The following is a 23,075-nucleotide window of genomic DNA, read 5'->3' as shown; positions in this document are numbered from 1 at the left end:
CCAGGCCAGAGCATGCATGAGAAATACTTTAATTTTACTTTAAATTTCCCTCGGTCGCTCTTTTTCCATTTTTTCTGTGTTTAATCAAAGCTCTTTTTTCTGTTCATTAAGGAGAGCTTGGTAATGAAGATGGAACACGTCTGTCGCTAGTTCCTCTCACTGCTTCTCAGTGATCACACAAAGCTATGCCTGGAGCTACATGATAATTAAGGATTACACTGACACTAAACACAGTTCCTAGTAGGTCTGTGTGGGGGGTGGGAAACAAACGGCTAACGTAGCGTGTGAACACGATTAAAGATTCACGTATGGAAATGAACTTTTACATGCATATATGGGCCATGAACCATGGCCTAAAAGATTGAGGATGTTTGTTCCTAATGCCATTGCTCTGCATAGTAATATCTCTCTCCTGTGTCAAAGGCCTGTTATCAAACAGTATTTACAGAGTTAAGCAATTATCTTTCAGGTCCAGGTGCAGCAAACTGAGCCTTTGTGATTACTTTAATGTAAGGTATCATAAACTGATTTTATAAACAATGCACTTCATTTATCTGTGGGTGTAGATGCTTTTATGGGTCAAACCAAATGAAAGTTTTATGTCACTTTTGTACTTACAAGCTTATGTTGATAATCACTGATTAGGCACAAAGCACATGAACATCCGTAGCATTTAGTGACTTCCACAAAACTATAGAAAATGTGTGTTCACAAAGAATTAAAATGTAATATGGAATTTTTGAAATGGAGGCAAAACTTATGTTATTTTAATAAATGTAGCTATTAAATGACAAAATCTGAAGACAAATTACAAAAATTAGGTGTCAATGAAAAAGATACATAGAGAGAGAGAGAGAGAGAGAGAGAGAGAGAGAGAGAGAGAGAGAGAGAATCATGGGTATTATCAAGTTTAATTGTCTCACCATCTCAATTGATGATCAGTAGTCCCTTACAAAATTCAGTTTTTAGTTCTCTAATGCAGCATTGTGCACCCCAAACCAATGATGGTATGCAGCACAATACCAAGTGTAAAGTTTATTGCAGATTAAGATTTACAAGCTCAGACACTCATCAGTCATTGAAGTAATTGAGAGCGTTAAGAGAAAATTGGTGAACAAGCATAACCTGGGACAGCTCCTCAGACTGGGTAGAAATTTAATTAACAAATCATGGTCTCACCAAACATCGATGTGCTTCTCGTTACAAAATTCACTTTATTAATTAATTCGTAATTCGTAATATTGATTATGAAGTTCAGGTGTTTTAGTAAAAAACATTGTTAACAAGTGCCAAAATCAAGCACATAGACAACAGACACACTGGCAGTAGAATGGGGTGTACTAAGGAGCTTGATGACTTTAAATGCAGCCCTGCTATAGGATCACAAGACAGTTGGGAAATTTTTGCTCTTCTAGATGTGTCAACTGAAGATGTAAAGAACACCAACACTGAACTTCAGATACTGGACTTAGAGACATTAGGAGTACCTGCATAATGCATGCATAGAATGAATAAGTGCCAACAGTACTGATAGTTTGTCTGAGAGATAAAGTATTATTGCTGATTAACTGGCAGCCTCTTATAGACTGTTGAAAAATGGAAACAGAAAGAATTCATCGACTTGTAGATTTTGGAATAAGCTAGTTTGGCAAATTAATACACAACACAGTGAAGCTATATAATTTGCTCCTTCAAGCCAAGAGCTATTAAGGTTACCCATGCTGAAAAGTTCAAATCATGACAATCTCTCCCTTAGGCGCTACTCGTTCTGACGTATAGTCATGGTTATGGATTTGCACAAGATCTACAGTATTCTTTATTGAGTCTTGGAGGCAAAATTAGGTAATAAATGTGAAAATTTAAAATGAATTGGATTGCGATCAACAGTGTTATGAGGCTCTGTGTATTCTATTGTTTTCGAAGTAGTAATAAGTATATCTTTTTTATTGGTTAGTGAAATTATGTTGCCAGTGTTGCTATGTTTTTATAACCCTGTTAAGTTTTGTGTGTTTGCATTGTATGCAAGTGATCTCTGTCCAGTTTCATGATCCAGGGTTTCCTTTTTTTCTTTTACTAAACAATCACTCTTTATAAAATAAATAATTAAAAAGTATTAAGCCTCCCACTTTCCACCAACCAGAAAAAGCACCCTCAGGGCCTGTTTGGCAAGTGGTGACCTCATTATCATTAGCATTATTATGGCTGCAGATGTTTCGCTCTGTTTAAGCGAGACCGGTTTAAATTTTTTATAACTAATTTGCAGTGCAGTTGGTGTCGAAACATGAACCCAGACTCGACCTATTTGCATACGCAAAAACTCACCTCACCTGTAGGTCATTCTGTATTCTGGGAAGGTTTCAAGACATCAGGCTAATATTAATGCATGAGCCTTTTTCGAAGACATATGATTTTTTTATTGCTACGTTTAAGGTTTTGCACTAGTGACCAGAAGATTTTGACTTCAGTTCACAGTAAGTGATCCACTCTTGGGGTTATGAATAAGGCTTTAAACGCTCTGATTTATGCTTTGCATGAATTTTATCTTGTTTGTGTAAAACCAATAAAAGATCTGCCAAATAGAGGCAAAGGAATTGTAATTCAATTGCTAACAATGCACTGAGATTAACCCGTTTAATGTATTCTTTTGAAGCCAACTATGTTGATTTAATTTTACATCTATAAAAATGTGATGCGCTTCAGGGTATTTATTTTAGAAGGTCAAATTACTTTTTTTTTTTTTCAGCAATAAATAGAGTTGGAATTGATGGAAACAGAATACTGAGTCTGGTACTATTACGGTTACATCAAAGCTATTTAAATCCTTGACATACTACTGCTAGCAAGACCTCATACTGTACACCGATTAGGCATGCCATTATGACCACCTGCTTAATATTGTGTTGGTCCCACATTTGCTGCCAAAACAGTCCTGACCTGCATGGACTCCACTAAACTTTTGAAGGTGAGCTGTGGTATCTGGCACCAAGATTTTAGCAGCAGATCCTTGAAGTCTTGTAAGTTGTGAGGTGGGGCCTCCATGGATTGGATGTGTTTGTCCAGCACATCCTATATACTTAATTGGCTTCAGATCTGGGGAATTCGGAGGCCAAGTCAACACCTCAAACTCGTTGTGCTCCCCAAACAATTCCTGAATCATTTTTGTTTTGTGGCAGGGTGCATTATCTAGCTGAAAAAGGCCACAGCAATCAGGGAATACCATTTCTCTGGAAGGGTGTACATCGTCTACAACGATGCGTAGGCATGTGTTATGTGTCAAAGTAACAACACATGAATGGCCAGACATGAGGTTTCCCAGCAGAACACTGCCTCCGCCAGCTTGCCTTCTTCCCATAGTGCATCCTGCTGCCATGTGTTCCCCAGGTAAGCGATGCACACGCACCCGGGCCATTCACGTGATGTAAAAGAAAACATTTTATCAAACCAGGTCACCTTCTTTCATTGCTCGGTGGTCTAGTTCTTCCATTGCTCCATGGTCCAATGTTTTTAGCCATCACAAATTTGGTCAATTGGTCAACAACAATTTGGCTTCTAACACATCAACTTTGATGACAAAATGTTCACTTGCTGCCTAATATATCCAACCCACTAACAGGTTCCATTATAAAGAGATAATCAGTGTTATTTAATTGACCTTTCAGTGGTCATAATATTATGCCTGATCAGTGTATATTGCCAAGCTATAAGAAAATGGTTGGTGGGAGCTAAGAAAAATGTATTGTATGTACCAGCACTGCTTTACAAAATGATTGTTTAATTGCCAAATTATTATTATTTTTTTGTTTTTTTTCCTTATTATTATTTTACCTTTTATTTCTTCATATTTTTAGGTATGAATTTAACTTAAGCTAAACGTTTGCGTCTACATTCAATGTTAAATTAATCCAATTTGTATGGTTTTAAATCGATTAAGAATTGAAAATAACACTTAACCCCTATTAGACTGGAAAAGCAGAGGGGTCCACTCCAATTTATGGTCATATAGAAAAGAATAACACATTATTCAAAACTGCAACATATCTACTATTATTTGTATGAACTTGCAATAAAAAAAATAAAAAAAAAACTAAATACAATTTAAAAACGTACAGAAAACAAATATGATGCAGTTTCAGTTTTGTACTTGATGTACAACTATTTAACATGAGAAATATGTCAACAAAAATCTTTTTTTACATGAAATAATGAGAAATTTAAACAAATATTCTCTGTAGAATTTTCATGAAAACTTACAATGGGTACAGATTGTCATCAATTTGAGGCAGCATTTAAACCGAATTTCTTGTCAAAGGTGAAATCAGTGAAATGAGGAAATGTTAGTTGATAACGGTGATGGAAGTGAGTACACCCTCCACCACAATCCAAAAAAAGGCTGAACATCTGTTGGCCCTTAGGCAGAATCTCAAAATGCATGTGCTGAGGTGGAAGAAATATTAATTTGTAGTCCGTGACCTAGACAGCAGTTTTTTTTTATTATTAAAACACAACAAAAAAAAAGTTGGATGGTTGTATTAAAATCTTATGACCTGTCAAGTGTGGAGTGTATGCATTGCAACCTTCTTTTAGAGCAAGTGTGTATTTATGTGTGAAGTGCATCCCAGTTACTGGTGAAAGAAATCAGAACTGACAACTAACCATTGAAGAGCTGAGAATGAATCAATTAGCTTGTATTTGATGCATCTCTGTGGGATTATATTGCACTTTTTGAATTTAATAAAATAATTTAACTAGTGTCACCCAAAAAGTCAATGCAATCATCACTTTATTAGGAGGAACACACAGTAGTTTTTTCACTTCAGACCCAAGACCATGGTTTATTCCAACGCCTCTGGGTTTAGGGATTATGGCTATAGTGTCATGCCACGGTTTGAAGAAACGCTAGCATGCTATATCTCTCCCCGAGTGTGCATCTACCCTAAAAACCCCGACATTACCCACCAAGCCCCTGCGCACCTTGCCGCTGGTGGGTAATGCTTATGCCTCATCAGTTCAGGCCACTGAATGTTTGCACGCCATGTCGGTACTGCAGGCATACCAAGCCCACCTGCTGTGGGAGCTGGATCTGGGAGATCCCTTGAGCGGGCAGTTTTCTGAGATCCGCCGTACGGCGCATCTGGCCCTACAAGCCACAAAGGAGACCGCTAAGGCCATCGGCTGGTCTATGGCTGCCCTAATAGCTATTAAAAGACATCTCTGGCTTACCCTGTCTAAAATACCAGACAGGGACAGGGTCGTGCTGCTGAACGCCCCACTCTCTCCTTTGGGCCTGTTCGGCGATGGCGTTGATTCGTTAGTTAACAGGTTCCAGGAGTCCAAGAGACAATAAGCGGCATTCCAGCGGTATCTCCCACGCCGCTCTCATGGGGCTGCTCAGCGGGTGCAGCCCTAACCCAGCACTTTGTACCGCCAAGTGCAGAGATAGAGCGTCACGTCCTGCCCTGCGAGGTGACAGATCTGAGGACTGTCAACTTCGAGAAGAGGTCTACGGCCAAAAAGGTCCTGACCCGACCTGTGGAGGGATGACCAGGGGGCGTGTAGCACCGCTTTTCTTGGTGCCTGTTTCCCCCCGGTGGGTTCAGGGACTTGATTCGTTGTTCGGTAACCCTGCCATTAATGTGCTTCAGGGCACGGCCAGCTTTGGTCCTTTGGTTCTGCCCGGTTCCACTTCAAGCGGATTGTGTCTCAGATCAGATCCTAGGATTGGTTTGTCACAGTAGATCTAAAGGATGCGTACTTTCACGTACCCATCCTCCCTTCTTACAGGAAGTTCAGGAAAGGTCAAAGCATTCCAATATCAGGTCTTTCCATTCGGCCTTGCCCTGTTACCTTCACAAATGGTCGATGTAGCTCTGGCTCCCCTGAGACTTCAGGGCATCTGTATCCTCAATTATATAAACGATTGGTTGATATTAGCTCAATCAGAGCACATAGTGGTCTGGCATCATTTGACCCGGAGTGTGGCAGCCTCCAAGGCTTGGTCCTATGGAGTGTCCCTTCAAGACCTCTGTGACGCTGCGGGGTGGTCCACCCCGCTCACCTTTACCAGGTTTTACAATTGTGACCTTTGTGCCATTCCTGGCACCTCTGTCCTTCCACTCATTTGAGCTCATTCACACCAGTCAGGGACTGGTCGGTGTGGTGTTATTGGACTCTTGTTCCCAAAGTGTTCTGACGCAGCTCGAGTTCCTGAAAGGGAATGTCTCTAGTTTATGTATGTAACCCTGAGGGAACGAGATGCTGCGTCTCTAGCCACACCTCCGGCGCTTCCTTCACGGTCACAGAAGCTGAAGCAGTCTTCTCACCAAGTGCACTTTATACTCCCTGGTCGTGATGTTACCCCGCCGGTGACAGCCTGTCTTCAATTTTGACTGATTAGACTCAATAATCAGAGCATGGACAACGCAGTCGCGTTCCCAAAGCGTTCCGATGCAGCGTCTTGTTCCCTCATGGAACTAGGGTTACATAGGTAACCTAGAGACGATTTTTCACATTTAGTGTTGTAGTTTATTTTCTTTTGCAGGCAGCAAAATGTAAAAATGCATTGAAGCTGGAAATGTAAATTATAGCCTGTTTATAGCTGTTAATTAAACAGCTGTGAACACACATTAAACTGTCTAAAAATTTTCCTAATATCTGCTCAGCTGATAGAAATGAGTAGTCATGAAAAAGCACATGGACACAGAGCATGTGTAGGTTAACTGCCAGAAGCTTCCATCACCCCATTTATTCATCCATCAATTCACTGACTCATGATTCATTGGTTGCTTAATACTTTCCTGAGCTGTACAAATTTCAACAACACTATGGATTCTCTAAACACTTCTGACTCCTGTGTGAGATGTTTGCTCATTTGGCTCAGGTTACAGGCTGACATTTCTCCTGCTGATGTGAAAGATCCATAGGAGCTCCTGTCACCCTTTTGCCTCTGTCCCGCTGATCCTTCACCACTCATTCTTGAAGATTCGATTAAGTTTAGTGGCCCTGGTGCTCTCTTTTTTCCCCTTACCTTGGGCATTTTTTGTTTAACCGAAACTGACACTCATAAAAATAGAAGATTGCATTAGGTAAAAAGTTTCTTAGGTGTTTAGGTTTTAGAATCATCAATTTATTTTCTTTAGATTTTCAGTAGTGCAGTCTCTCTAGCCAGGAACAATACAAGGATAAACTTTCAAAATGCTGACACATTGTTCTTTTAATTTTGCCAGGTGTTTTTTTTTTTTCGCACATTAGCAATGACTCAGTCAGCTAATTAACATTTCTCTGAGTCCTGTGTCTATGGTTTTTAACCTTTTTTCGGAGTTTTTTTTCCTTCTTCTTCCATTTGTCCTTTTTGTGACATTTTATACGAATAACCCCATTAGAGAACCTCTAAAGACTTCTCTCTATTGGAGATTTTCTACTCGGGAGGGTTTGAATGCTTGCGCATTCCTTGAGCCATGATATGGTATCTGTGGCTGTATCTGTGTGACTTAAACCCAGGTTAATCGACTAGTGAATAACACTCTTTATTATTTCTAGCTTTTAGATGAAAAAAAACCTTAACATGAATAGCATCCTTAATCAGATGTAGTCCAATTCTTTTGGTTAGTACAGCATAGATATTTTGGGGTTTATTGCATACATTCACTATAAATAATAATAATGAAGTGGCAGCTCAGGAGGAAAAAAAACAAAACAAGAAAAAACAAAGTACCCTTTGCAAAAGTAAGATTTAGCACAGGGAGAGCTAATCAGCTTGATTAAAAGCTGGTAATCATCTCAGTGATACAGATGCTCATATTTATTTATTCTTTATTTTTATTCTTAGTGATATAGCAATAGTTTTTTTAATTGAGAAATAATAAATTCTTAATATGTTCTACACTGTAAATTGAGACTGATGTTTAAAACACAATCTACAATATATATTGCAACTAATACACCCATATAAATCCTATATACGTCTCTGCTGTTTGAGCTGGGATGAAAAAAAACGAGTCTTAATTTAATTAATATTCTATCCTACATTACTTATATGGTCACATGTTGGAAAGACTCAAGCATTCATAGCCACACACACTTCCGTGCTCTGGGTGGGCCAGCTGAGAGTTAGAGCTTAATTAACCTTTGTCTTTTCAACCCTATTTGGCTTTGTAATATAGAAGCACTAATATGGATTCTGTGCATGGCACTGAGTGAAGATGTGAGAGATTGAGAGTGAATCTGGTATGACTAATGATGTCAGCAAGCGGAAAAGTTTCGTTTTGTCATGTCCGAATGGTTTTCTGAGACATTTGGAATTTAGCCAAAGTGCAAGGATACAATTCAATGGCTTGCTAGAATTTAATAGAGATTTTATATGAGAAGTTGGAGACAAATTAATCTGTTTTACGAACTCTATTATACCTTTTGACCACTTTTTTGGTCGAAGCATTGGATATCTTGTATTGCAAGACTACAGCTAGGTAAGAAATAAGTGTCAACCTATTTATATTGAAATTTGGACCTTGCTAAACCGAAACCTTTTACCAAATATTTTATCAATTACTTATTTGTGATATAATGGGCATTACCATAAAATCATAAACAAAAACTCCTTATGAACAAGGTGTGCCTACAAAATTCTGTTTGCATCTATCTATCTATCTATCTATCTATCTATCTATCTATCTATCTATCTATCTATCTATCTATCTATCTATCTATCTATCTATCTATCTATCTATCTATCTATCTATCTATCTATCTATCTACAGTGAGGAAAATAAGTATTTGAACATCCTGCTATTTTGCAAGTTCTCCCACTTAGAAATCATGGAGGGGTCTGAAATTGCATCGTAGGTGCATGTCCACTGTGAGAGACATCATCTAAAAAAAAATCCAGAAATCACAATGCATGATTTTTTAACTATTTATTTGTATGATACAGCTGCAAATAAGTATTTAAACACCTGAGAAAGTTGATATCAATGTTAATATTTGGTACAGTAGCCTTTGTTTGCAATTACAGAGGTCAAACATTTCCTGTAGTTTTTCACCAGGTTTGCACACACTGCAGGAGGGATTTTGGCCCACTCCTCCACACAGAACTTCTCTAGATCAGTCAGGTTTCTGGCACGGAGTTTGAGCTCCCTCCAATTCTCTATTGGGTTTAGGTCTGGAGACTGGCTAGGCCATGCCAGAACCTTGATATGCTTCTTACAGAGCCACTCCTTGGGTTTCCTGGCTGTGTGCTTCGGGTCATTGTCATGTTGGAAGACCCAGCCTCGACCCATCTTCAATGCTCTAACTGAGGGAAGGAGGTTGTTCCCCAAAATCTCGCAATACATGGCCCCGGTCATCCTCTCCTTAATACAGTGCAGTCGCCCTGTCCCATGTGCAGAAAAACACCCCAAAAGCATGATGCTACCACCCACATGCTTCATAGTAGGGATGGTGTTCTTGGGATGGTACTCATCATTCTTCTTCCTCCAAACACGTTTAGTGGAATTATGACCCAAAAGATCCAAAAGTAAATGATCTAAAACCAAATATATTTACCAAACTTTGTAATCAATATTATTATGATGGTCATTTCTGGGATGTTAAGTCAACATGTTATCGGAAGTATTTATGAAAAAACTTTTTAATCTGTCCTTTCTTCTTAGCTTGCATGTGTGTATGGAAAAACAACTAGCTTTTTATTGTTTGTGCCTTAATATTTCCTAAGATTTAAAGCAAAGGTATCTTTAAATGCTCCACACATTTCTGTATCAATGTTATCAATTTAAATCATTCAAACTCTCAGCTGGTCTGTGGCAAGCTTTCAATTCCCAGCTGTCTTACTCTCTCCTTCTATCTCTTGCCAACTAAAGGTCATGCAGGCAAATCTCACTCGCATGCAGTGAACTCAGCCTTACTGCCCCATTTTCATACTTCTCCAGGCTGTAGAAAATCGATTTAAAAGAGATTAATCACAGACAGCTGCTGGCTCTACAGCGAGCCTTGTCTCTGAAACATGACCTATCCTCTTGCTACAACATGGAGTGAGAGGAACAAATTGAAAGAAAATAAGAAATGATTACCAACTGATTCAGATATCTGTAGTGCATTTCATTTGAGTGTGTCAAGGAATGTTGGTTAGAGCCGGTAGCTGCCTGGAGCTGCCAAGTGCCTGTTACACAATTCTAAATGTTCCCAGTGGAAATATTGATATCAACAATTACTATTAAACCCCCATATGCATTCAACTTTGACATGGGGAAGGGACTTTGGTGAACCTTGCAGCTAAGTCATCAAGAAGATGATGTCATGGTGAAGAGATCTGAAATGTGCCTGGATTCTGGTTACCAGGACCCTTGAATGGAACTCAGGGGATAGATTCAGCAAGCAAGGTATCTGACTGACAGTTTGCGATGAATTAGATTTAGCAATGTGTGAATCATTCTCATTTCCTCCATAGGAGTCCATGTCAAAGTGCTGGCAGGGAGAAACCTAGTTGAACCTATAATTCAAGAGAACCCTAAACTTTGAAAGTTGTCGTTTTTCTTACACAGCTTTGTTTTGGTTTGTAACAGCATATGGTTTTGTGTGCTTTGGGTTGTTCTTGTGTGAGGTACTACAGGTGTACAAAATACTTTGAATATGTGCTTCTTGAGTATCTGCTTCTGTCAAGGATGTATCTTGTCTCCACTTTAAAATATGAAGAAGCACAAGCTGAGACTGGACAGGATCAGTATGCCACCTGCAGAGGAAAGGAGAATAGTTTTCCCTGAGTAGCAGGGTTTGAAGGATCTTATTAACGTCATTGTCAAAGAGAGTCTGAGGATGATATGGATTGCAATAACAGTTTTGCTGTCAATAAACCGGTATTTAGTGGTGAAGCAGGGTCTTAATTTCTGGACTAAACTGTAATTTTGCCACTTAATATAAACAGAATATTACTATGGACTTAGCTGACCTTTCCAAAACCTTACCAGAATCAAATGAGGACTCTGACCACATTTCAGCTATGACCTGTCGTGTTCTTTCTTGTATTTAATTTAAAAGACATTATTGAATTTTGGCTTATATTCATTTTTATTAAACATGTTTAACTGTACATGTTACATGTTACATGTGCTCAAACAAACAAACATACACACACACACACACATTTATATATATATATATATATATATATATATATATATATATATATATATATATATATATATATATACAGTGAGGAAAATAAGTATTTGAACACCCTGCTATTTTGCAAGTTCTCCCACTTAGAAATCATGGAGGGGTCTGAAATTGTCATCGTAGGTGCATGTCCACTGTGAGAGACATAATCTAAAAAAAAAAATCCAGAAATCACAATATATGATTTTTAAACTATTTATTTGTATGATACAGCTGCAAATAAGTATTTGAACACCTGTCTATCAGCTAGAAATCTGACCCTCAAAGACCTGTTAGTCTGCCTTTAAAATGTCCACCTCCACTACATTTATTATCCTAAATAAGATGCACCTGTTTGAGGTCGTTAGCTGCATAAAGACACCTGTCCACCCCATACAATCAGTAAGAATCCAATTACTAACATGGCCAAGACCAAAGAGCTGTCCAAAGACACTAGAGACAAAATTGTACACCTCCACAAGGCTGGAAAGGGCTACGGGGAAATTGCCAAGCAGTTTGGTGAAAAAAGGTCCACTGTTGGAGCAATCATTAGAAAATGGAAGAAGCGAAACATGACTGTCAATCTCCCTCGGACTGGGGCTCCATGCAAGATCTCACCTTGTGGGGTCTCAATGGTCCTAAGGAAGGTGAGAAATCAACCCAGAACTAGAGAGGAGCTGGTCAATGACCTGAAAAGAGCTGGGACCACCGTTTCCAAGGTTACTGTTGGTAATACACTAAGACGTCATGGTTTGAAATAATGCATGGCACGGAAGGTTCCCCTGCTTAAACCAGCATATGTCCAGGCACGTCTTAAGTTTGCCAATGACCATTTGGATGATCCAGAGGAGTCATGGGAGAAAGTCATGTGGTCAGATGAGACCAAAATAGATCTTTTGGGTCATAATTTCACTAAACGTGTTTGGAGGAAGAAGAATGATGAGTACCATCCCAAGAACACCATCCCTACTGTGAAGCATGGGGGTGGTAGCATCATGCTTTGGGAGTGTTTTTCTGCACATGGGACAGGGCGACTGCACTGTATTAAGGAGAGGATGACCGGGGCCATGTATTGCGAGATTTTGGGGAACAACCTCCTTCCCTCAGTTAGAGCATTAAAGATGGGTCAAGGCTGGGTCTTCCAACATGACAATCACCTGAAGCACACAGCCAGGATAACCAAGGAGTGGCTCTGTGGGAAGCATATCAAGGTTCTGGCGTGGCCTAGCCAGTCTCCAGACCTAAACCCAATAGAGAATCTTTGGAGGGAGCTCAAACTCTGTGTTTCTCAGCGACAGGCCAGAATCCTGACTGATCTAGAGAAGATCTGTGTGGAGGAGTGGGCCAAAATCCCTCCTGCAGTGTGTGCAAACCTGGTGAAAAACTACAGGAAACGTTTGACGTCAAACAAAGGCTACTGTACCAAATATTAACATTGACTTTCTCAGGTGTTCAAATACTTATTTGCAGCTGTATCATACAAATAAATTGTTAAAAAATCATACATTGTAATTTCTGGATTTTTTTTTTTTAGATTATGTCTCTCACAGTGGACATGCACCTACGATGACAATTTCAGACCCCTCCATGATTTCTAAGTGGGAGAACTTGCAAAATAGCAGGGTGTTCAAATACTTATTTTCCTCACTGTATATATATATATATATATATATATATATATATATATATATATATATATATATATATATATATATATATATATATATATATATATATATATATTATATCTATATCTATATCTATATATATATCTATATATATATATATATATATATATATATATATATATATATATATATATATATATATATATATATATGTACTTTTTACTCAGATTCATCACTGATTTCAGAAAACAGTTTAATTCATCATCTAGATTGTGCCTTTATAAATTGTGCGATATATATTGTGCGATATATGTGGTGCAATAAGTGGTGAGATTAAAAAGATTTTGCTTCTGCAATAATAGTTATACAATTATTTAGGTGCAACATGGAATGGGAAAATGCAGTTAGGTAAGCAGTTAAGATTATGATTTTTTTTTATTGAAACATTATGTTTTAATCTCAATACAACCTTTTAAATTTTTTTCTGCTTGTTAAACCTATTTGTCACTTGTCCACCTGGCAAATACAGTATGAATAATCAGTCCAATCGGCAAGACATAAATTTTGCTTCGCCAATATGCAAGTCTGAGACCACATTGAAAATTCCAGCTGTGCACACAATCATAATGCAGAAATGGGCCATACCATATACCAATTGTCCAAAAGGAGCATTATTACTGTTGCTCTGAGATGTTTGGTGTATACAATATAAAGATACCTAAACTGGATACAAGAAAACCACTGGATGATGTTTTTTGTTTTTTTTTCAGAAACAAGCAAAAAAAAAAAAAAAACAGGAGCAATTTATTTGTCTCTGAAGTTTATACACCATTTGGTTTATTTTTTTTAGGTAATGTGATGTCCCATATTTCATTTCATTAAGTATGTCTGCTTATCTCAAAAGCTAATAGACAATATGTACTGTTTATAAGTATGCAAAAGACAAATTATAATTTCCCTTTTGCATACTAATATTAATAACACTATGACACCAAAGACTCTGTGTAAGATTCATATGCTCAAGCTCCTAATCTAAGTAGTATAAATTGGATAACTGCAGTTTCACTGCTTCCCCAACATTGACTGATATGCGAGTGTTATAGATGGTAACCACACTGGTTAATTATAATTAGCATTTCTTAGTATAGTCCTCTGTGATGGTGTTAATCACAGAGTGTTAATGTTTAAAAATATACTCTTGTATAAAGTTCTCTTTTGCACATTGTACTGTAAAACATATTATACAGTAGGCTTCCTGTTTGGTGCTATTTTGTGTTTTGTGTATCTGTCCCACATTGTCTTGTGTTGTCTGTCTGCACTGTTTGCACTAGGTTGCACATGATGCACTTTATGTGGCTTGGACAGGTTACTTTAGTCCTTAGCTCTGTGTTTTGTATGTAGCTCTATGTTGTGTGATGTAGCTCTATGTTGTATGTAGCACCAGGGTTCTGGAGGAAGGTTGTCTCATATCGCTGTGTACTGTATCAGCTATATATGGTTGGAATGACAATAAAAGCTTCTTGATTTGACTTGATCTAAGGCATAATGCAGTTTGTCCATTTAAAATAATTCGGATGGTGAAACATTTTTAAGTGTATAACAGCTTTAGAATCAGGACAAATGTCCTTTATATTAGAAACAGGAAGAGGCCTTGCTAGATATATACAGTTGCATTAATAAAATAAATTTCTCAATTTAAAAAAAAACTAAAGTTTTGTTTGTCTGAGTAAGATTTCACAACTTCTATCCTTTTTTTTCTTTTAGATACTATTTTTTGCACCCCTGATAATCTAACTTGCTAACTCGATCTATCACTGTTAATAAAAGACACTTGACATAATGAATCAACTTGTCAATCTGTTTCTTATATAATTGGCTTTCTGTTATATTTTACATGCATATATTATCTAGAGAGATGGTTGAGGATCTATGTGCTGGATGTTTTATTAACAAAGCAAAAATTTAAGTTTCAATTCATGCAAGGGTGGGAAAAATTCAAACCAGTGATCAACAGGCACTGTGTATAAATCTGAAACTTTTGTGATGAATTTGAACATATACACTGAACTTTGTTATTCTTTGGCATTTGTGTCTGAGTGTAAAAAAAAAAAAAAAAAAAAAAAAAATGTATATATATATATATATATATATGAATATATAGGTGAAATGTACATTAAGGTTTTACAGTATGAATATGACTGCTGGAAACTTGTGGATTTTATGTGCACAGTATGTGTGAAATCACCACTGGCCCCTTTAAACCTCAACTGTTCAACTACAGTATAGGTAGGCCTGTGGGTTTTTTTTTGCCCATCACTTGTATACTAAATATTTCCAAAGCATTTGTTAAATAAATTAATGTAAAGTACTCATAGCTGCATTGTGCCTAGTTTAATATTGAGATCAGGCCTTTTTTAGCATGCTTTTCCTAGGTCTGTGAGGGTTTCCTCTGGGTTCTCTTAAATTTTTTCCCCTTGAGAACTGACTACACTAGATTGCTTCCTGGGTGTGAATGTGTGTGCAAATGGTGTTCTCCTGTCTTGTACTTAGTGTTCTCAAGAAAAAAAATCCTAAAGTGTACTGAAATTGAATCTTGAAGACAATAAAAAAAAATAACTAACTAACTAAATAAAAAGATATCGTTTTTGTTGACCACAGTGACACGTTACCTCTGAACCTTCTAACATTTCAATTGTACACTCAATGCTGTTCTTTTGCAGTGCTTTTTATGAAACTCACAATGTATTTTTTACAGTACTTTACTTTGTACCACATTATATATACAGTACAGACCAAAAGTTTGGACACACCTGCTCATTCAGAGTTTTCTTTATTTTCATGACTATGAAAATTGTAGAGTCACACTGAAGGCATCAAAACTATGAATTAACACGAATTATATATGGAATTATATACATAACAAAAAAGTGAACTGAACATATGTCATATTGTAGGTTCTTCAAAGTAGGCATCAAGAGAATGCCAAGAGTGTGCAAAGCAGTAATCTAAGCAAAAGGTGGCTACTTTGAAGAACCTACAATATGACATATTTTCAGTTCTTTCACACTTTTTTGTTATGTATATAATTCCACATGTGTTAATTCATAGTTTTGATGCCTTCAGTGTGACTCTACAATTTTCATAGTCATGAAAATAAAGAAAACTCTTTCAATGAGCAGGTGTGTCCAAACTTTTGGTCTGTACTGTAGCTCAATCATAGACATTTTGTACTTTTTACTTTAAATGTCCTAATTTCTGTTGCTAAACTGCGCACCTTATTACAAACCTCCCTGATAAATTATCAGCATTAACATAAATGCATAAGGTTTAGCAGGAGGTCTAAATGAAAGTAATTTGATTACACATGAAAATTGATTAGTCATGGCAGGGGGCTAGAAAGTCCTACAATTTGAGTGATGCTGTTTTATTGTGTTAGGTAATTGACAGAAGCTCTGACCTTTAAAAACTTTTCGAATCAGACACAGCACATTGATCTAGCCGTGCAATCTGTTTTTTTTTTTTTTGTGTTGTTTTTTTTATTCACCTTTCCCGAGGAGATAATGATAAATACAAACAAATCAGCTTCAAGTGCCCAGACAAACGTACACACATTTTAATTCCTATGCAGTGCTCATGCGTGTGTGTGTGTGTGTGTGTGTGTGTGTGTGTGTGTGTGTGTGTGTGTGTGTCAGACAGAGGAACAGAATTAGAATTAGAAATACAGAAACATAAATGTAGATTTTCAAATCACGCATGAAGAACATGTAGAGAATGATTTACAAAAAATGTCAAACGCTCAAATACAAGGCATGCTTGGTTCAGTTTCTACAGAGGATCGATCCAAATTGCTTTGAAATCACTTGGAACCTGAACTGAGGCCATCTCACTCAGGTGCTGTCAGACCATTTACTCTGATCTGTGTGATTTGGTCCCTGATTAAAGAAACCACATAGAAGGGGAAAACACATTAAAACTTACATACAAAAAGCATACAAGGTTCGATTGGTAGTACACACCCAAGCTTAGGGAGCAATAATATCATGGTGAATTTGACTATTAATGAATCACATTGTGAATGGGAAATTGTTCACTAAAATTTTGCTTGTGCACATATACAGTAATACATCTTAAATACATCTTAAATATATCTTATAGTAACACATGTTAAAAGGGGCCTTAGTCTTTAATGACCCTCAGTGTAGCATATATATTAAATACAACATTTAAACATTAGAGTTTTTGGGGTTATTTAATTTTGATTGGGTTTTAAGAAATAACATATAAAAATACATTTATGGAATGCCACGTCTGGATTGTTTGCTATAGTTAGCAACAGTAGAAACCATCTATAGACTTTCATTAAGCCTGCCAAACTTTCAACATATCTCAACAGTGATAGTATTCTTAAACCCTGACTTATTTCTGCTAGCATGAAAAAAAAAACAACAAAAAAAAGAAGATAAGGATGTCTGCATAATGCTCTAAATGTCAACATTGTTGGTGAATAGAAATCTTCAAAACATCAAACTGAAAGCATATAATCCAAATGGTTTGTATTCCTATAGTAACTTAGTTTTCTCTAACATATTGATTATGACAGATTAATGAAGCTCTAAAATTCACCCCCCCAAAAAAGACACTAAACACAGCTGAAATTTTGTGGAGTCCAGTTAGGATTTGCATAATGTTAGCAGACACCTCCTATCTTTGACTCAAGTGCATGTTCTTACTTCATGGTAAAGTGTTGTGACTGAGAGGATTTGACTTTTCAAGGATTTGACTGAAAGGATTTGTTTTCATTTTATCACACTTTGATCCAGATCATGCTGCTGACAGACCCAGAGGTGGAGAACAGTCTGCTGATCAGCACGGATGAAGGCGCCACATATCAGAAACACCGCCTCGGCTTCTATGTGCTCAGCCTGCTTTTCCATCCCGAGCAGGAGGATTGGATTCTCGCTTATAGCCACGATCAGAAAGTATGTGACTCTTGCAAATCTGTATTTTGGGTTTTATGCCTTGCAACTCAGCTATTAAAGGACACAGGAGTCACACAGTGCATTGCCACAGTGTTACATTAACAGCTACCAGCAGAGCTTTTTTAATTAACAAAGCAGGCAAGTGGGAATAAGCAGGATGGTATCAAATGATACATGGCCAGCACAACATGGTAATGGTAAGATTTAATCAATCAGGGGATTAATCATTTGATATACAAATTGCAAACAAATGTAGATTTTTTTTCACACCCAGGTAATGTACACCCATGGAGACCTAGTGTGACCCAGAAATTTGATGTTAAAAAGAACATACAATTTTGTTTATTTCTTGCTGAACAGAAAAGAGTACCTTGTAAAATGACACTCCCTGCTCCATATTTTGTAGTGTTTCAAATTGGAATTAAAACAGATTTAAGATTTTTTGATTTTTATCATTCCATATCTTGAGAAAGATAGAACCACCTGTGGCTTCAATTACAGCTGCAGGTCCTCTGGCACATATCTCTATCAGCCTCGAACATCAGGATACCCTTCGGGAACTCAAACTGTGTCAACAACGCTTTGGGAACACCACTGCGTGTCCCCGCTCTGAATCACGTGTGTTATAAACGTGCGCTAACTTCTGTTTGTTCAGGAAGTGCTCTGCAAGTGTCTGTGTACAGTTAAGTACTGGTAAGGAGGTAAAACAAGAAATAATAAATTGTGAAAAAAGAAGCAAGCAATCTTCAGGCTGCTACACGTAGCTTGTTTTGGGCGGAGCATGCTTGGTCCGCTCTTGAGGATGCTGACTGCTCACACTGTGGACGCATGTCCATGCGTATGCTCCGCTCCCGGAGAATGCTCTTCCAGGGGAGTGCTCTTACTAGTGATAAGGCGGATGCCATTATGGACGAACCCGTAGACATGCCTCCACAGCCAGTCCACTACAGCCAGTCCAGCCAGCCGAAGAACAGAAGCAGCTTTCCCAAAATAAATGTAATGAACGCTTCCTGCATCCTAGGCCTTTGCCTCCACACAAGGGCCTGCCTACTTTCCGGATCTGAGGTGTCCAGGTCATGGAATAACCCATATTTGGCCCGCCTTCTTTAGCCCCAATGTCTCCCGCTACTCTAATGTAGTGGGGCTGAAAGAGTGCGGTTACGGGACGATTCCTAGGGTCGAAGAGGCGCTGGCTGTCTATCTCTTCCCCGGCGCTGCATCGTCCCTTAAGGACTTGTTAATGCCCACCAAGCCTTTTCGTACTTCCTTGGCTCTGGTGGGCAAAGCATACAACGTGGGGCGTAAAGTCGGTGGCTGCCTGCACACCATGGCAGTCTTACAGGCCTTTTAGGCTGAACTGCTTAGAGAGCTGGACGAGGGGGAGACGACACTAAAAACTACGACATCATAGAGTTGCGTAGGGCCATCGACCACTCAATGCCAGCCTGGTGGCTGCCGAGAGACAACTACAGTATGGCTGACTTCTCTCTCGCCACGTCCATGAAATGAAATGAAACCATGTTTGATATTTAGAGTGTTTGGTATCATAAGCATAACCTTTGGGATAAATTCAAATGAATTCTAATGGCAGTTTCACAGTAGGTGCCTTTGTTCAACTTCTCTGCCCAACCTCACTAATAATCTTAAATCACCTGGCTCTAAAATCTAGAGAAGAAACCTCTCCAGAACAGTGCAGGCAAATGGAGAGCAGCTAATACAAGTAACCAGGAAATGCAATTGACTGATAGTTCAGTTTAGTTCAAAAGTCAGTGGTACCCATTTTAAATATTTAAACAATTTTCCTTTTAGATTGGTGAGGTTCAATGGAGAAGTTGGACTAATTGTGTAATTGCCATTTTTATTAATCACAGAGATTGAGATTCAGAGGCTCTGTGCAGGACAGGACAGTTGAGGAGTTCCTCAACTTCAGCCTTAGCAAACCATTTAATCATGTACCTTGCTTTGTGCACTGGGCATTGACTATCTAGTACTGGTTTTGGTGTAAGGAAATTGTCATGATGCAGCATACAAATATATTAGACAATATGTGCCATTAACTGTGTCGGCAAAAGTTTGCAGTAGGCTCACATATGGGGGTCATGGCCAGGCAGCCACATACTTTAAGCCATATAATGTAGCTAATGTTAGCCAGTCGGGCCACTGCTGTTGGCTTTGTGTATTGTTATGTGCATGAAAGTTGTGCAGCTGTATTGTGCAGCTGTATCGATACATACAAGACCGCATCTAGTGATCAAATGTAAACCATAGTGCCGGAAGCCAAACTGGCCATATGTGAGAAAATCCCTGAGGGACCAGATGGTGCTGGTGGTGCTGTGAACTGTGTGTGGTAAAAACCTGTTTGCATTCCTAACTTGCTGATGTTAAAGCCTGAGCAGATGCTTTTCGCATCACTGCAACCGCAGTGTAGGTATCGCTTTCAGACTAATCCTATTGTTATCAAGTTAAACCCTTGCTTCTCAGCTCCCCAGTGCAGTGAGCAATTTTATTAGCTGCACAGTTAAACCCTGTGCTTAAATGTTTAACTCACTAGGCAAACAATTTAATGGTTTCAAATTTAGAGCACATATTAAAAATATAATATTTAATGGATGCATTTTTATAATATTAAAGTGTAAAAAAAAAGCTTGTTCCAGTGGCGAATTTCATATTTTGCAATGGTGGTGGTAGTAGTAGTAGTAGTAGTAGTAGTAGTAGTAGAAGTAGTAGTAGTAATAGTGATAGCAGTGATAGTAGTAGTAATAGTATTAATAGTGGTAGTAGTAGTAATAGTAGTAGTAGTAAGAGTGGTAGCAGTGGTAGCAGTGGTAGTAGTAGTAGTAGTAGTAGTAGTGGTAGCAGTGGTAGTAGTAGTAGTAGTGGTAGAAGTAGTAGTAAGAGTGGTAGCAGTGGTAGTAGTAGTAGTAGTAGTAGTATTAGTAATAGTGGTAGTAGTAGTAGTAGTAGTAAGAGTGGTAGTAGTAGTAGTAGTGGTAGTAGTGGTAGCAGTGGTAGTGGTAGTAATAGTAGTAGTAGTAGTATTAATAGTGGTAGCAATGGTAGTAGTAGTAGTAGTAGTATTAGTAATAGTGGTAGTAGTAGTAGTAGTAGTAAGAGTGGTAGTAGTAGTAGTAGTAGTAGTAGCAGTGGTAGCAGTGGTAGTGGTAGTAATAGTAGTAGTAGTAGTAGTAGTAGTAATAGTGGTAGCAATGGTAGTAGTAGTAGTAGTAGTAGTAGTAGTAGTAATAGTGGTAGTAGTAGTAGTAGTAGTAAGAGTGCTAGTAGTAGTAGTAAAAGTGGTAGAAGTAGTAGTAGTAGTAGTAGTAGTAACAGTGGTAGTAGTAGTATTAATAGTGGTAGCAATGGTTGTAGTAGTAGTAATAGTGGTAGTGTTAGTAGTAAGAGTGGTGGTAGTAGTAGTAGTAGTAGTAGTAGTAATAGTGGTAGTAGTAGTAGTAGTAATAGTGGTAGCAGTGGTAGTAGTAGTAGTAGTAGTAGTAGTAGTAGTAGTAGTAGTAGTAATAGTGGTAGTAGTAGTAGTAGTAATAGTGGTAGCAGTGGTAGTAGTAGTAGTAGTAGTAGTAGTAGTAGTAATAGTGTTAGCAGTGGTAGTAGTAGTAATAGTAGTAGTAGTAGTATCAATAGTGGTAGCAATGGTAGTAGTAGTAGTAGTGGTAGTGTTAGTAGTAAGAGTGGTGGTAGTAGTAGTAGTAGTAGTAGTAGTAGTAGTAATAGTGGTAGTAGTATTAGTAGTAAGAGTGGTGGTGGTAGTAGTAGTAGTAGTAGTAGTAGTAGTAGTAGTAGTAATAGTGGTAGTAGTATTAGTAGTAGTGGTAGTAGTAGCAGCAGTTGTAGTAATTTACTATGAATTTACAATTATAAAAATTAAAAATATTGTGACAAAATATTGCACTCATATACAATAATCATTGTCCATTCTCACATATTGTATAATCATAAAATTAATGCAAAAGCTCAAACTCAAATGGCTTTAAAACATACTTACCGTAATTTCCGGACTATAAGCCGCTACTTTTTTGCGCTTTGAACCTTGCGGCTTAAACAATGAAGCAGTTAATCTATGGATTTTTCCTGGGTTTTTTCCTGGTTTCACAAGCCAAAAAACTGAGCCCCGTAACATTAGACTAATAAAATTGCCGAACGGGTTAAGGTGAACCAATGAAACTCTTTATATTAAATCGAGTGCACTCCCACTGAATCGGCCTACACAATATCATAAATATGAATGCGGTTCCTCTGACGTTTGACCCGCCTCTCACTCGGACTGTCAACAGAAAATGCAAATAATTCGTCAACCGGAAAACAACTGGGCATGAAAAAATGCACTCCACCTGTGTTCTGAGTTGCACGCCATCGGGAGAACACAGCAATGGCAAAAAAAAACTCCCGAGAGAAATTGTTGTGAAAGTCAACAAGAAAGGATGGATAACGGAAAGCCTGATGAATGAATGGTTGACTCTTTCATGAATGGCTGACGCATTCAGTGGTTTCAGTGCGCAGGTGGAGGAAGACAGTGACCAATGACTTTCTTGTTAGGCTACTGTTTAGATACAAGCTGTGTAACAGTCACTGACTTTTGTTAAAACCTTTGTAAAATTCATTTGTTTCAATGTAGACACCTACGGCTTATAGACATGTGCGGCGTATTTATGTCCAAAATAATTTTTTTAGGTGCGCTTATTAGTCTGGAAATTACGGTATATTATTTGTAATGCAATATACTTAACTAAAAAGATCTGTGAACACATCAATGTGAAAATGCATAGAACCTTTTTTAGTTCTAAAAAGAAAAAAATATAAATAAATAAAGCTGATTGAAAATTAAGATTGTTAAAAAAGTATACATTTAAAAATGCAATACTAAAGTAATACAGGCAAATTTATTTCAGTGAAACACAGCCACTAGTGTCTTGTAAATAAAACTGTTTTTGATTCCTCAGTAATCTAGAATTAAGATTATTAAAATACAGTCCTTGTATTTGAGCTCTTTCCAAACTTGTTTCAGACCTAATCAATTATGGAGTGTTTTCTATTTTTTTACACCTTCACACATTTGCAGCAGAATAAAATATACAGGAGCATAGAAAGGAATGAGATCAAACATACAGAGATGTGATAAAAACAAATAGAGAATGAAAGATGTTCGGAGAACTCAGTCATGCAGGAATTATGTAACACCATGCGAGAATTTAGTCACGGTCTGTGATCACAGTTTTACTTACTTTAAATTTAACATTGACTTCACCCTTGAGAAGAGACCACCAATACAATTAAGATGAAATAAGCACTAACAAATAACGTTATCGTC

The 23,075-nt window shown here is 37.8% G+C and overlaps 1 protein-coding gene across 2 annotated transcripts in view; it reads left to right on the top strand.

The window, feature by feature from the left end:
* The window catches only part of sorcs1 (sortilin-related VPS10 domain containing receptor 1), a 229,872-nt gene that overhangs the window by 146,731 nt on the left and 60,066 nt on the right, over nucleotides 1-23,075 (top strand). For both annotated transcript variants that reach the window (XR_014530515.1, XM_083523081.1), the window contains exon 4: nucleotides 17,591-17,749. Coding sequence is in view for 1 of the 2 variants with exons in the window: in XM_083523081.1 (XP_083379207.1) it covers nucleotides 17,591-17,749 (159 nt within the window). In the remaining variant the exon portion in view is untranslated. The remainder of the gene's footprint in view (nucleotides 1-17,590; nucleotides 17,750-23,075) is intronic.

This window comes from Silurus aristotelis (genome assembly GCF_946808225.1).
Source record: "Silurus aristotelis genome assembly, chromosome: 20".
Lineage (NCBI taxonomy): Eukaryota > Metazoa > Chordata > Actinopteri > Siluriformes > Siluridae > Silurus > Silurus aristotelis.
The sequence above is the reverse complement of the archived record's forward strand: the minus strand, read 5'-3'. Positions and strand labels throughout refer to the sequence as shown.